The sequence below is a fragment of the Coptis chinensis genome, chromosome 4, assembly GCF_015680905.1.
Source record: "Coptis chinensis isolate HL-2020 chromosome 4, ASM1568090v1, whole genome shotgun sequence".
Taxonomy (NCBI): domain Eukaryota; kingdom Viridiplantae; phylum Streptophyta; class Magnoliopsida; order Ranunculales; family Ranunculaceae; genus Coptis; species Coptis chinensis.
The window spans coordinates 96729265-96746347 of NC_141459.1; the positions used below are offsets into that span (position 1 = coordinate 96729265).

At 35.4% G+C, this 17083-nt stretch overlaps 1 protein-coding gene across 1 annotated transcript; it reads left to right on the forward strand.

The window, feature by feature from the left end:
- Nucleotides 1-14992: 14992 nt before the first annotated feature.
- On the forward strand, nucleotides 14993-16918 carry LOC147505959 (uncharacterized). Its single transcript, XM_086604198.1, has 3 exons — nucleotides 14993-15103; nucleotides 15217-15313; nucleotides 15451-16918. Exons 1-3 carry the CDS (start codon nucleotides 15017-15019, stop codon nucleotides 16905-16907), a joined length of 1641 nt encoding a protein of 546 aa, XP_086460324.1. The 5' UTR covers nucleotides 14993-15016; the 3' UTR covers nucleotides 16908-16918.
- Nucleotides 16919-17083: the final 165 nt, after the last annotated feature.

The window sequence follows — 17083 nt, forward strand, 5'->3', positions numbered from 1 at the left end:
TATTTCTGAGTACCAGCATCCTCTATTACGTATTTTTTGTTCAAACTCTCCCATATGTCATGTGCATTCTTATTTGAACAATAAATATCAAATATTTCATTGGACAAGGTACTCAAACTAGCATGACGACATACCTTATTCCCATTGAGCCAAGCAGCGTGATTTCTTTCGAAATCATTAGAACCCTCCACGGGTGTTGTATCAGTGAGATACTTTGCATAGTTGAGTACATCTAGAGCTGTGAACACCCTTTATCTCCATCGCTTGAAGTGTGAACCGTTGAAGGATTCAATCTTTGACACATTGGGTAAGTTGCCGATTCATTCGGAGAGGTGCAAAGATCTCTCATAGTCGAAGTAACTTCCATGACTCCAGAATTGGTTTCTTTGATCGGCGTGGTGTCAATAGGTGTAGACATTTTGTTCTTTCCTTAAGATTGTTGTATGCAAATAAAAGAAAACAATAGAAGACAAGGACAGAATAACATGTAATAACCAAGGCACGGATTAGGCTGTCCTTAAGGAAAGATTTAAGCCCTTCAATGGTGCGAAAGGCAACAAAGATGCGTCTTCTTCATAGGATTCAATGGTTAACAAAGACATTTAACTTTGCACTAGAACAGACTACCCTCTAGAACAGCAATATAACTCTCTCTGGCGGCTGACAGGAAGAAGAGAAGAATAATAGGGCATGTAATTGTTTCTTTTTTTTTCTGAGATGTGTTTCTAATCAATCATGGTTGCATTATGGACGACTTACACCCCGTATTTATAGAGGTAAGGTGGTCGGTTCCAGATAGGATAAGGACTCACACTTCCACTCTAAGTCGGTTTCAAACTCTAAGAGATAAAGACTCATCCTCAAACTCTAAAGAGATAAAGACTCATCATCCTCATCCTCAAACTCTAAAGAGATAAAGACTCATCATCCTCATCCTCAAACTCTATTGGTGAAACCGACTAGACACCGAAACTAGTATTTATAAATACTCCTAGAGATTCCAACACATATTGTGAAATGTGTGAGCCAGATACGTCTTCTCCCGTCCATGGTTGCAGTTCAATCTCATATAGAATTTGATTTCAGGGATCAGTTTTAGTAAAAGAAAAGGGCTTCCCAAGAGACATTCTTTTATTAGCAATGTGTTCTAAGTAACAAGGGATCGTGTTATAATTTATAAATTACTTTCTTTTGATTTTGATTTAAGGGATTTGTTCTAAATGTTGTTTGTAAGTGAAAAATTGCTTATATATAAAGTAGCTACAATAACTATTGTGTTAATATATTTATGACTTTGTTCAAGTTGGATACGCTAGCTTTTGGTAACAATTACCTCATATAGAAATTGTTATATTGAGACAATATTGAGTTTGCACGTACTATTTGTGTTAAATGATAAACCTGTGCTTGGTATGCCACATAGGGATATAATTTGAATTACAAGCCGAATGCATTTTTATGAGTTGTGTCAAGTTTAAGCAGCTTAAGAAATTAGGATGAGGAGAAAACTCAAAGGATAGTGGTCACATTATTAAATAAATTAAGTAGATTATAAACTATTGGAACAAATTGCTTTTAGAGTCAATGGAAAGAGGAGTGTGTGTATACGAGAGTAGACTCAGGAGGAGAATTTTGATGACTTGAACATAGCGGAAAATGTTGACAATTTCCCACCTCTTCCAATTGATCAGAAAGGTATTTAACATCAACGAACTTGGGATCGGGTAATTTGAAAGAATCATCTTGAATAAGTTTTATTATCTGCCAATTAAAAATTAAAAGAGGTTTTAGGAGCAACTTGAAATATATATTAGAAACTTAACTATATAAGCTTCGGCGATCGAAATATGTTTTGAGTAAGCATTAGGCCTAAACCACATTTCCTTTTATACATTTTGTCTCATTCATGATGTTCATAGTTTTGGTTGCAGACTGCTGTTGGGTTCTTAAGGTTGAGACCGTGATCAGGGGACTGCAGGACGAGCACAAATGGAGGTAGAGTATCAAAGTTAGTCGTATATGCGTTTCTTTTACGCAACTTTGATTAATTGTAGTTATGTTATGTGTTACATTTATATTTGTTTGTGAATCCTCTTATGTTTGTTATCTCTATGCACCAAGAAGTTTAGAGGCCTTGGTTGTTAAATTATTGTCAATAGGATTTGTAGCTAATCAAATAGATGCAAATCAAGGTGCCTTGATAAATGCATGCAACACCAAGTATTTGTGTTTTCATCAAAACTTGAACCATTACAATATTCTATAGTTAAAACTTTTTAGTACATAATAATTCAAAAAATATTAAAAAAAAATCAAATCAATTATATGAAAACGGTCCCTATTCGCTAATCCAGCTCTAGGTAAATGTTACTTTTTTGTACGCTCTCAATGTCAGATTTCCGATATCGAGATTCTATTTTTTAGATATATGCTTATTTATTGGTGTCTTATCTAGCTTATTATAATTTTGTTAAGCTACCATTGTATCATGTAGAAAAATGCCAAACGACAATAGAATTTTTTTCATTAGGGTGAGTAATTACTTGAAGCAGGAAGCTTGAGTCATTGTAGTTATGGCATTGGAAAAAATAAGAAAAAGGGTAGATTGCAGACCAATATTTAGAGCAGTGAAGACACCAACATAACCTCTTTTTTTTTATAATTTAGAAACACCTCCATGCATGTGTCTTTACCATTATTATTAGAACCACCATACCTCTTTTTGTTAATTTCGCCTAATTTCTTCTCTTAATTTTGCCAATTTCTTCTCCTTTTTTTTTTTTTTTTTTTTTGGTTGATTTCTAGGGTTTTACAAAATTTCCTTACACGTTTCTTATACTTCTAATTCCAATGAGGATATATTATGGAAATAGGGTGAGAGTCACTGAAAATAATCTAGCTGAATGAGAGGGGATTTCATTGAGTTCTCTCAACACCTTCTTCGGGGGAGTTATAAGGGTTGAGGATTAATAAAGGTTTGCTAAATTTGATTAAGAATTTATTCAGAGATAAGTATATTAAGAACATGATACAACTGTATGTGAGATTAACAAATAACAAATCATATTAAATTGTGACCATATGTGGGTCAACTCAGTACTTTCGGTGGAGGTAGACAAAAACATAAGTTGGGGAAGACAATAAGGATAGAGATGATGGACGGGGGTCAAGATTGCAATGAAGAAACTCAAATGTGTACTAATAGACCATAACTTCCAGAGGGGGGCATGTGGAAGTGGTGACATGGACACATGGTGACCTAACCCATCTAAAGCTAAACTTGGATATGAAGTTTTAGTGGCGAAACAAAACCTTTTCTTTTCAATATGTTGTTTATTTTATTCAGTATTTCTATCTGTTTTTGCTGCTGATATCAAGTTTGTATTGGCAAGAACATCTAGAGGACTATTTAACGCTAGGTGTCTTATAGTCCTGACTCTTGTATCAACTATTTGTTTGAAAAAAATCTTAAGAGATGTCTAAAGATGGGTTTCAATTTTGACTTCGTGACTGTAAAAAGACAAAGTTATTGGGTGAGATTTTCTTTTTCTTTTTAGAAATTCCAGCACCACTTTGTGTAGACAATTAGGTTCTTTAATTGCACAACCAAGTGCTAGCATTCATTTTCTCTTTAATAGATCTTTGAAGAGGAGCCTAGTGGTGGAAGTTTGAGCACAACTGATTTATGCTATAGATTTTAATGTGTCCAGTTCCCCACATACATTTAGTAAGAAAAAATTTCATTCTTCTTAGGATGATCCATAGATAAGATAAAAGAATAGTAAAGTAAAATAAGAACCCATTGGTTGCGTGGAAATCCAGTGTTAGAACCATCACTAATGAGGTTGATGGTCTGTACTTCATAACCAATATCAGACACTCATCATAATGTTGGATGGATATCATTTATAGCCGTCAAGGATACCCACCAGTTTGTTAGAAGCTTAATTTACTGTAGTCTTTGTGTGACCAATATTTCTCAAAAAATAGGATGTATAGTTGGTTGTATGAGGTTTAATAGCTTGAACTAAACTATATATGGAGAGAGACCGAAGTGGAGGAAGTGTGGCTAAAGATGGTTAGTCCAAGTTCTATCACGTTCAACATTCATTTTGTAGTTCAACATTCATTTTGTAGGAGTGTAAATTTACTCAAGTATTTTACGCTAACCTATGTTTTATGTTTCACATTTGGTTTTTAAAATAGTTTGTTGTTTCCTAATATTTCAATGTGTAGCTCAACTTCATTCACTTTCGCAACACTTCAACCTATCTACAAGAAGACTAACCAACCTAGCAAAAAAAAGATACAAGAAGACTAAACCAAAGTATCGTGGACAGCGTATAGTAGCACATCAGACATGATGAAGACACATATACTACGACTAATTAAAGGTTGGCATCCAATTCTTAATAAGTTGTTAGTTTCTCTTCATTCCTTTGGCTTTACTTAATTTCTCTCAAAAGGCATACATGAAATAACAAAGGTTGTAAAAGTAGTCTCGGGAGAGTATTGGGTGTTATATTTATTTAGATTTGGAAGAGATTTATTAATAGAAGAGTTATGTAGAGAAGTTTTTTGATATTGATCTTGACTTATGTGTATGTAGATGTAAGCTTTCTTCATAGTTGTAATGACATTTTGAAGGACAGTCTTTGCCTGAATTGTATTCGTTTGTGCAAGTTCATTGTAGTCGCTAAGGTTGTGGTATCATTAAAGCAACGTTCTGCCTTTATTTGTATTTTAACTTGGTGTATCGGTTTTAGGATTAATAACCTCACAATATCTCAAATCTATTTTCAGGTACAAGCGATTGTTTGTTAAATTAAATCCAACTATTTTCAAAATGTAACACATGATGACTACCTCATACTGAGTTTGGGACAACCTGTTGATTGGGATGGACTGCCAAGTTGATGAATATGAAGGTAGGCGAGGCAGCAACATAGCACATCAGGTACAATTGTTTAATTTTAAATTCATACCAACTTTGGTTTAGGTAGGAGTTGTGAGAATAAATCTTAATGCATTAGTTTGTTTGGTTAAGGTAGGAGTATAAGTTTAAAATTTTAGACTCTACTAAGCTTTCCTTGATGGATGATTACTATTGCTGCATTTCTTCAATTTTGATGATTACCATTGTAAGCACTAGATGAACTTTGTGAGAATGGCCACATGCATTGGCATAAACATATCTCTTATACTCCTTCACTGTTCTCCACTCATTCAAATGAAACAACTCTAATGGAATACTTATATGACTGGCTCAAAAAATAAACAGACTGGTTGTCATTTGTTCTTCATTTTTCTTGCAATTGTTTGTCAGAGTTCGGGTTTTTGTTTCCTACTCCAGGTATGTCTATATCTTAAGTTTCTTATTCAAGAAAAATGACACCTAAGTTGCTTTCACGTGTCTTTGTTTTTATGGAATTCGTTTGTTAATGGATGGTGGGAAGAATATTAATTTGTTATTTACGACTCTGCATTCGCTTTTAGGTTTTCTGTGAAATTATCAAAAAATGGCTAATATCAATGACTTTGTTACCATAGATTATTTGTCAGACTTCATTTCTCCTATGCTCTCATGATAAATAGACTAAACAGTGGTAGAAACACAGCAAGCTCATTTGTTCCATCAGTTTTGACCAAATGTGGCAACATCAACAAACTTAGGACACTAAATAGATTTCAAGGGCGCTCCCACTTATGTATTTATTTAGTTTTATTTAAATTTTGTTTTTTTAACATGTATCTTTTCCCATTTCAGTTGACTGGGCATTGTGTATTTGTACTTTTCAATTGTTGTTTTCAATGATTTAGCATGGCAGGGATTTTGTTGAACTCATTATTATTTCTTGGTCATTTTCATGGTGATTTCCCCTCATTGATAATATGATTATTTGATGCGATTACCATCTGAATCAGCAACGAGGCACACACAAGTAGTAGCAATTAGCAACATAGTAGACTTGAGTCACAAACCACTGATAAACACATCGGGGTCCAAGTGCACTAGGGCAAAAAAGGTTCAGTTTCCCTATGTAAATCAATACATCATATTTATATGCATGATAAAAGCAGTTCCAAGGCTGCTTTGATTTCCTTCTCCAGTTGTTTGATACAATTCACTGTCTAACAATGCTTTGGGGGTTTTGAATTTAGGCCTTCACATTGGCTTGGAAATCAACGTGTGAGTCTACTGGTGATGTGTCTCTTTTGATACCTAAAGGCACATATTCAATCGGACCAATCCAATTTTTGGGGCCCTGCAAGAGTTTGAATTCCCTAACTATTCAAATGCAGGCAAGCTTTAACTCTCACATACAACCCTGCAATATCTTGATTCGTATAAAATGGATGATCTCATCCAATTCCGGTTTGACTAATTTGTTAGGAATCTGTAGGGTTTACTGAAGGCACCAAATGGCTTGAGGAGTTTTGGATCTTTGTCTGATTGGATTGAGTTTGGATGGGTGGAAGGCTTGACCTTGATAGGAGGTGGGACATTTGATGGTCAAGATGGGTCATCTTGGCCCCTCAACAATTGATCAACCAACAAAAATTGCAAACTTATTCCAAGCGTAAGTATGTTGTAAATAAGAATTGATTCTTAAGTTTTTACCTAGAGAGAATTGGGAGAATACCTACTAAGCTACACATGACTATCAGGTAAAATGAGATGTAGTTTGAACATGGTTTTTTATGTGAACAGCCAAGAATCTACTCATAGCTTAAACTTACTGTTAAGCTGGTGGGCTAAAGTAAGAATCAAGCAGACATTAGACTGCTGGCAGCTTGGGTTTAGCTACATATATAATAACTTGGTAGTTGTTCATTTTCAGTTATGAGTTGCCAGTTAGTTAGTCCTCCAGTCTTGGTACTAGCTATAATTTGAAAATTATGTTTTCATCTAGCTATAGATTAGTTTTTGAAATACTTTGTCATGGTTCTAGAATGTGAAGTTTGCATCAATAACAAAAACGAGATTGAGAGGGATAACGTCTATGAACAGCAAGTTCTTCCACATTGTGCTACTAGATTGTAAAGACTTCCATGGAACAGGGATCGAAATCAGTGCTCCAGCCAACAGTCCTAACACATATGGGATTCACATTGAGAGGTCGACAAGTGTTTTAATTTTGAACTCAGTCATCGGCACAGGTGATGACTTTATTTCCATTGGACAAGGCAATTCTCATGTTACCATAAATCTTATTTTGATTGCAAGGTGCAGAAGACTGGGAGAACCGATAATGAAATTAAGAACTTTTGGAACACCCACTTAAAAAAGCGTCTCCTTGGCATGGGCCTTGACCCACACACACTCCATCATCGCCTTGGGTACAAATGTTGTCTCATCTGCATTTCCTTCAACATGTCATATATGGGAGGGTGTCAGGCTTGAGGCAGAGGCCAAGTAATTAAAGGATTCTTTACTATTTGGATATTCTCAATCCAACCTTCTGAAGTTAAGAAACCTGATTGTGACTATTTTTTCTGCATAGGGAACTCAAAAGTTGGAAAATCATTTTGAAGACAAGCTGCACAAGAAACAAGTCATAGCCCCAACTATCAGGCATCATCCTCAACAGAATACGGAGTTGGTTCAGGGGTTAGCGCAGATGTGGAACAAGTCCATGCAGGAGTGTCCACCGAAGTTAGCAATCAACACGAGGACATGGAGTATAAGAGCTGCAACTCAGATAGATACAAGGATGGTACGTGTAGTGGCTTGATCTGATTCCTCAAGCGCCAATTACCTTAATGATTCTACTGATATGTCTTTGTAGTTGTTGCTAGACTTCCCAGGTGGCGATGAGATGAGCTTTTTCCAATTGCATATTAACAATTACTCATCATTGTTTCTAAGCAGCTTGATGATGGAAAGCTATTTAAATTTTTTTTTCTGTATCATACTAAATTTTGGGCGTGGGAAATGTGATTTGTTAAGCTCATTGTTGTCGCTGGGAGTTCCTTACCCTTTTTGTTGGGAATCAAGGATCTTTTGTTCACTCGGGCCTTTTAAAGTGGGATTATGTTTGGGCTAACAAACCAAAATGGAATAAAAAATAGAGAATAATTTATAGTATCAGCATTACTTTATTTGCATTATAAGAAATACATCTGCCATCTCTATCTTAGGTTTCATTTCTTTATCCAGTAACACAGACAGCTCAAACAAAACCACAAGAAAAAGAAATCGAAAAATTAAAAAGATAAATAATAGCCAAATAAATAAATGGACACATTGAATATTTCTATAAATTTGTGTTTTTATCAACATTTGAATCATTACAATATTCTATAGTTAAAACTTTTTGGTACATAATAATTCAAAATTTAAATTTATAAAATATTGAAAAAAAAATCAAATCAATTATATGAAAATGGTCATGCGAAACAGGGGGAGTTTCTTTTAATTTTAAATGCTCGCTTTGATACAACCCTTATATACCCATGCAATAGCCCTATATTCCATGTGGCACTTCTGTTTTGGATCATATATTATAATTGTTTTAGTTTGTCTAAGTTGTTAATAAGATAGATAGTGGTAATCATTGCGATGCAGGTCATGCAGGTCATTAAGTGGAATCACTATATATCTCCTTCTAGAAAAGTTGTCACATATATGATCCATAATTTCTTTTGTATAATTATATGAGTTATGAAAGGATTGGGGTTTTAATCATGATTGATAGTGATTTATGAACGAGTAATCAAGGTTTTGTTTTCTAGGATTTGAACTCTCTTTTGTTACAATTAGGGGTAGTTGCACTTTTCAAATTGTTTTTTAACAAACATTAATTGTTTTTTGTAATTATTAATATTTTTCTACTTTATTTAAATTTTGTGGCATTCATAGTTGCTATGAAGATAAGTGAATAGTGGATTGTGTATGGTGAACAAAGGACGACTGCAGTTATTATATTTCCCAAAAGGTGCGCTTCTTTCTTCCGTACCATATTTCTTTATTGCTTCTCCTGTAGATGCATGGTTTAATTCATAAATTTGTATCTACGAAATTCATGTTAGAATCTAATGGATGGAAAATTATATAAAAATGGGTGTGCGTACCTTCTATAATAAAATCGGATTGAAGTTCAAATGATCAGCATAACTTCCAATTGAACTTCTCAGGCTAATTGGGTGTTGCATGACAAACATCAAAAGCTTTTCATTCACCTCTACATGTCCAATGGTAGCATTACTTCTCGTATTAAAGGTAAAGAGCCATACAAAATTATGTCTCTATTGTATATAATATCCTGAAGTTATTGGTAGATCAATAAGAACACTAAGCTTAATTATTTAGTAGTTACTGCTATATTGCTTATCATTAGCAACTGTTGTAGTGTAGACTCAAGAGCTTCCTCTCTTAAAGCATAAATGTCTTGTATAATTCTTTATTGCTTATCATTTTTTTTTATTGTTTGAAGTCTAGAATGAAATCAAGCAAATAATTGGCACTGAAAACTTTGATCAATTAATTTACTATATGAATTTAAATATAGTTTTGAAGTAAGATTTTTTATACATAATAATAAAATAAAAAATGTATATATTAAAACGGTCCCGTTTGTTGAACGGATCCAATCCAAAAATCTAGTGTCATATATAATACAGTGTATGCAAAGTCATGCCAATTTGTCAATAATCAATTCCTTCACCTAAACTTGTTTCTGAGGTCATATTTTACAAAGCCTCTGTAACCAAACTAACAAACCTAACTTGGAGTTTGGAAATAAACCATGGAAATCTATTATCTAATGCTCTAATTAAGCAGCCCATTCTCCCAGGTACACTCTGCTCAACTTTAATGTGTTAACCCATTTTTTCTATCGATAATCTTTACAGTTTACACAACCCATTGCCCACGCTCATAACTTCATATATTTGTTAGGAAAAAAAGGCACCTCTCCTTTAAGCTGCCTATTGTTTTGGAATTTTGATACTAATAATAGTCTTACAAGTTAATGTCTACCACGAATTGTACAACCTTCTCGATTAAAAAAAAAAGGGTCCTATTATTTGACGACCCCATATTGTGTTGGGCAGACTCTAAAAAAAAACAATTATTACAAGTGTGTCATTGGTCCTAAAAAGTCCAAAAAAAACAAATATTACAAGTGTTGTTGGTCTCAAAAAATTGAATTCGAAAACCCCAAGCTTCAACGACCCTGCTAGGTCGTTCATTATGCAAACCCAACGATGTAGTCACACCGTTTGATCGAAGTCCCTTAACGATGTGGCCACACCGCTTGAGACTTAGTCTCAAACGGTGTGGCCACATTGCCGGACTCAAATTAAACGGTTAACATCGTTTGAGACTCAAATCAAATGGTGTGGCCACATCGGTCAAGAGGCCAAAAACATAACTTTATATTTTTCAAAGTTAAAATCCCAAACAATGTGGCCACACCGTTTAGATTAAGTCTCCAACGATATGGCTACACCGTTTGGACTAAGTCTCAAACGGTGTGGCCACATCGTTGGGGACTTAGTCCAAACGGTGTGGCCATATCGTTGGAGACTTAGTTCAAACGGTGTAGCCATATCGTTGGAGACTTAGTTCAAACGGTGTGGCCACATTGTTTGGGATTTTAACTTTGAAAAAATATAAAGTTATGTTTTTTTGCCTCTTGACCGGTGTAGCCACACCATTTGGACTAAGTCTCAAACGCCAAAAAACAGAACTTTATATTTTTTTCAAAGTTCAAATCTCAAACGGTGTGGCCACATCGTTGGGTTTGCACAATGAACGGCTTTGCCGGGTCATTTAAGCTTGGGGTTTTCGAATTCAATTTTTTGGGACCAATGACACACTTGTAATATTTGTTTTTTTTTTTGGATTTTTTGGGACCAATGGCACACTTGTAATAATTGTTTTTTTTTGTTGGAGTCTGCCCAACACAATATGGGGTCTGTCAATAACAAATACCAAAAAAAATTGTAAAATTTTTTGGAGTCTGCTCTACTCATTGCAAAAAACTAAATTTCGGTTTCGATCAATGTTTTGAGAACCACCGGAAAAGAAAATTTTAAAACACTTTAGTAAAATTTTCAAAAAATATTGAAAAATAAAACAAAACAATTAAATAAATGTTCACTTAAACAAAAAGAGTCATTCTAACGTAACACAACCTAACCTGTTACACTTACAAGTAACACAAGCAAAAGAAAAGGTATTTGTTATTGACAGACCCCATATTGTGTTGGGCAGACTCCAACAAAAAAAACAATTATTACAAGTGTGCCATTGGTCCTAAAAAATCCAAAAATAAATAAATATTACAAGTGTACTATTGGTCCCAAAAAATTGAATTCGAAAACCCCAAGCTTAAACGACACGGCTAAGTCGTTCATTGTGCAAACCCAACGATGTGGCCAAACCGTTTGGACTGCGTCCCCAACGATGTGGCCACACCGTTTGGACTAAGTCTCAAACAGTGTGGCCACATCGTTGGGGACTCAGTCCAAACAGTGTGGCCACATCATTTGGACTAAGTCCCAAACAATTTGGTCACACCGTTTGAGACTTAGTCTAAACGGTGTGGCCACACCGTTTGAGATTTGAACTTTGAAAAAATATAAAGTTCTGTTTTTTTGGCGTTTGAGACTTAGTCCAAACGGTGTGGCCACACCGCCAAGAGACCAAAAACATAACTTTATATTTTTCAAAGTTAAAATCCCAAACGGTGTGCCACACCGTTTGGACTAAGTCTCCAACGATAAGGGCCACACCGTTTGGGATTTGAACTTTGAAAAATATAAAAGTTCTGCTTTTGGCCTTCGACCGTGGCCACACCGCTTGGACTAAGTCTCAATGATGTGGCCAAAACCGTTTGATTTGAGTCCCCAACGATGTGGCCACACCGTTTGGACTAAGGTGTGGCCACATCGTTGGGGACTCAGTCCAAACGGTGTGACCATATCGTTGGGTTTGCACAATAAACAACCTAGCCGGGTCGTTTAAGCTTGGGGTTTTCGAATTCAATTTTTTGAGACCAATAGCACACTTGTAATATTTGTTTTTTTTTTTTTGGACTTTTTAGGACCAATGGCACACTTGTAATAATTGTTTCTTTTTTAGTCTGCCCAAAACAATATGGGGTCCGTCAGTAATAGGACTCAAAGAAAAATATCACCACGTGGATGTGACAACTTGATACCACCCAAACCGGTTTCCAAAGAAAAAAATAATAAATAAATGAACAAAAAATAATAATAATAATATGAGGAGAAGGACCACCGACCACCGCCATGAATGAACTAATGGCCACCATCTCTTTGTCTTGCACCGCCTCCCCAAATTGAATAATTGCGCTAAGAATACAACACCCAAATAAATGAAAATTGTAACAAATGTACTCTACAACCACAGATTTGTTAGAAAAATGGATGTGTAATTGAAAGTTCAAAACATGGAACTTAGATTTGTACAAATCCATTGAGAAATGAATTAGTAATATGTCTCCCAAGTTACCCACTTAAGATGAAATGGGTTTTACTTCAAACAGTACGTAAAGAGATAAATACCTTTCCAAAATAGTGCAACGGTTTGAAATGTTGCATTATTATGAAAAGGTGCGACGAAACAGTGTTTTATGCCTAAATGGTGTGTCCTTTCGAAACATTGACTTTTCAAAGAGGTGCCTAACTTTTTCAAAGAGTCACTGTGCTGTTTCGAAAAGGCAATTCTCACCTATAAATAGTTTATGAATTTGGAGAGAAAAACACACCATATCACACATTTCAGATCTTTCTCTTCTCCCTCTGTTCTTAGTCAAATACTATATTGTGTTTGCTGATTCTGTAAAATTGAAGTGCTAGCTTTTTATAGAAGGAAATCCATTCTATCTTGGGAGACAGTTTCCCATCAACCTTCAAGCACCGTGAGGGGGAAAATTTGTCTTAAGGACATAGTATTTCTATACTAGGCTCGGATTTAACAAAGAAGTATAAGACACTTACAAGACAAAATGTTTGTACTATTTAGTGATTGGTAAAAAGTAAGTACATTTAAGTTGTATATTCCTAACACGATTTAACGTGTATCTAAATTAATATTGGAATCAAAATTGTCATCCGTGGTTTGAGATTATTACCACCAGAACACCATTTTTTATAGTGGTGGTGGATGGGAATAACAGCAATGGTGTTGAGATGAGAGAGGAGGTGATGACCTTTACATAAGCAAAAAAGGAAAGAAAGAGGGAGATGATAGTGGAAAAGGGGAAGAGAGAGAGGAAAATGAAGGTGGCAGAATTGGTTGAACCATCGCCGGTTTCCATGGGAGGAAGAAGATGCTTTTTTAAATGAGTTACCACTTTCTCAGTTTGTTAGGTTGTTTTTTTGTGTGGGATTATTTCATTGGATTGTGTTACACATTAAGTGTGAGTGTGTGACACAATGTATTACACTATCATTTCCCAAACAAAAAGTTTCAATTCACTAAAAATTTTGATAGCCACTGAAAATGAAAATTTCATAAAATTTTGGCTAATTAAGTTTCTTGACTCATTGCCAACTAATTTTGAGTTGAGTTTCCTAATGATTTCACAGCAACCATTTATGAGCTTGGGCCTAATCACTATTGAGTCGTGGACCCTACCATTTACCTAATTACTATTTTTATCTAGAGTTGTCAACGGGCCAGACTTGAACAAGACACACCTAGATCCACGCCAAACCTAAAACATATATGAATTTTCAAGTCCAAGTCCGGTCTAGGTCCTATTGGACAAGTTCGGATTTGGCCTCGGCCTTGACCCAAGCCCGTTAGCAATATATGAAAACTGTTTGTTTGTTTTTTTTTTTTTTTTTTTAAAAAATCAATCAAATTTGTAAGTAGCAAGAGTCAAACTCTCATCTAGTGTGGCAAACACAACACTGACCAACATTGCTTCCAATTTTCTATCTACACTATTAGTAAATATATTACTAATATTAATTATAAAACACACAAATCTACCATAGCTTTCGGGCTAGACCATTATCGACCGGACAAGGGTATGTCCACACCTAGCCCAATATCCTTATCAGACTAAATGTAAAGTCTAAATTTTTGTCTTTATCGGTTTGGATTCAATATGATTTTGGGTTTGTCCCGGCCTATTGGCAACCCTATTTTTGTCCCTGAAAAACAATGTGGCAATCATTTCCATGCATTATCCCATTGAAGTGAAGAGAAATTTAAATGATTTTACTATTTCAAAAATTAGGTCCAACATATTATCCTTTCCAATTTTGCACTGTTACCTCCAAATTATAAACCAAAACCCGTTAAAACTTAGCTAAAAATAGGCCTGCGGAATTCTGAATCTTAAAATAAGGATGAATATTGGTCTTTCTTAGAGGGTTAGGACAACCGGAATCATGGTGGCTAAAACAAACCTTCAACTTATTCTAGATTTTGGGAAATTTGTTCTTCTTCCTCTCTTGATGTTTATTTCTGTAGACAATGAAATTTCCTGTTCGACAATTTTACTTCCATTCTTTTGACAATATCAAATGTTTTTTTTGAAAATATTTTTTTCATAGATTTTCATATTGTACTATGCTGTGTGGAAAAAATGCATTTTGTTAATTATGGCGCAAAACCAATATATAACCTGAATCAAGAATCAGCCTAACATTTTGTACCTGTATCCGTTTTATATTTGAAGATCATAGACATAATATCTTCAACAGCAAGCTACTTAGGTGGTGGGTGCTCTCTGGACCTAAGAGCCTTTTCCCACATCCTAAATGACAATGAAAATGAAGGGCCTTTTAAAAGGTTTACGATACATCACACAAATCTTTGGTAAGTCTTCTTACCCCTATTTATATTTCTTAATTAATAGTGTTACATTTTTCAAATGGTTCTAGCATATTTAATAGATACTAAATACATAGATTGAGGCCATTTACTTGGATGATTTTGTTGTTTGTTTCGGTTGAAAACTCAATTCTGAGGTTTGTTTATGATCATAACAATTTCACAGATCATGATGATAATAAGTATGAGCGTGAAATGCAAATTGGCGTACCTACAGATGTTAAGCATTTGGCCCACATTGGATGGGATGGGCCGTCCGCCATTTCTTCTTCGCCAAGCTGGGTGAGGAATGCATGCTCCTTTATGTTTTTTCTTTCTTTTTTGCTTCTAGTATTATTTTGGGTCACCAACGTTATAATAATTTTATGTGGTTTAATTTGTTCTTTCAAATGCAGATGAATGAATTCCAGTTGAATTCTGAACTTTCATCAGCCCCATTCAGTGTTGCAAAAGAAGCTAATTTGTATCCTAGAACCATGTCAACTTCCAGAGGTTTGATTCCTATGTCAACAACTTACCATCATATCATCATTTACGGACTACAGGCACTTACACTTGATTTCCGAAGTTATATCTATGGTAGATCATTTCTTTCACTTAAATATTTAAATGACACGATTGATATGCAGATGCAGCTCATATTGGTGGAATCCAAATTTCTTCAATTCAAAGCTTGTGCGAATCACCAAAGCCATCAACACCAAGTCACGCACACATGGGCGCACGCCCAACAACTGATGCTTCAACACAAACTCCAGATATACCAGTGCAAATACAAGGCCATGAATCTGCAAGTTTATCCATTAACGTGACTTCTACTCAAGAATCACCGAATCGAACCAAAACAAGTAAGCGGAACAAGAACTCAAATAAGGTTCCAAATGAAGGAACTGTATATGACTCACAATCAGAAAGTTCGCCTTCGGTTTTAAAACAGTCTCGTAAGAAGAAGTCGTCGAAGAAGCATCATAATGGTGGAGGTTCATCAAAAGGTTCTTCAAGTAGTGTATGTTCAAAGTCTAGACGGAAAGCTGATACCAGTACTTCTTCTACTTACATGTCCCCATTTTCACATCCAGGCTTTGACTCTGGGTCCAAGAATGATGGACTGGTTTCTATTTTGGATAGTGTATCCTCAAAGTCTAGAAGAAAAGTTGGGAGAAATGCATCTTCAACTTACACTTCTCCGTATTCGAATCCAGGATCTGAGTCGGGGTCCAAGAATGATGGACTAGGCACTATTTTGGAGAGAGGGTCCAAAAAATCTAGACGAAAAGCTCATGCGTATGACAGCCCCTCTTCAACTTATAGTTCTGCATTTTCAAATCCAGGATCGGAATCTGGGTTTAAGAATGATGGAGTGGGTAGTGAGTTCTCAAACTCTAGAACAAAAACTTATGATAGTACTTCTTCAAGTTACACTTCAGCATTTTCAAATCCAGGATCTGAATCTGGGTCTAAGAATGATGGATTGGGTAGTATTTTGGGTAGTGAGTTCTCAAACTCTAGAAGAAAAGCCTGTGATAGTTCTTCTTCAAGTTACATTTCTGTGTTTTCAAATCCTACATTTTCAAATCCAGGATCCGAATCTGGGGCCAAACATGATGGACTGGGCAGTATTTTAGATAGTGGACCCTGTTCTGCTTTCTCAAATCCAGGATCTGAAGCTGGGCCCAACAATGATGGAATGGGTACTATTTTGGATAGTGCACTCTCAAAATCTAGAAGAAAAGCTGATAATAGTACTTATTCAAGTTACACTTCTCCATTATCAAATCCAGGATCAGAATATGGGTCCAAGAATGATGGACTGGGTACTATTTTTGACAGTGGATCCTCAAAATCTAGACGAAAAGCAAATGATTGTACTTCTTCAACTTACACTTTTCTACTTTCAAATCTGGGCCCCGAATCTGGGCCCAAGAATGGTGAAATTGATAGTGGGTTAACAAAGTCCAGACGGAAAATGGATAGTTATCTGTATCCTGGATACAGTTCCGGATCCCACGCTGATGAAATTGCTCCAATCTCTGCTTTCCAAGCCTTAAAAATAGAAGAAGCCTTGAAAATAGAAGAAATGAGGTGATATGATTTTTTTTGTTCTCATAAAGATTGTAAATTTGCTAATGGAGATTAGCGAAAAAAAAAAAAAAAAATTGCTAATGGAAGCTTTTTAATTATGTCTTTACCATTCCAAATTTTAAGTACCTGCCTTGTTGACGTGATTCTAAGAGCATCTCTAGGTGGACGTATCCGTGGTCG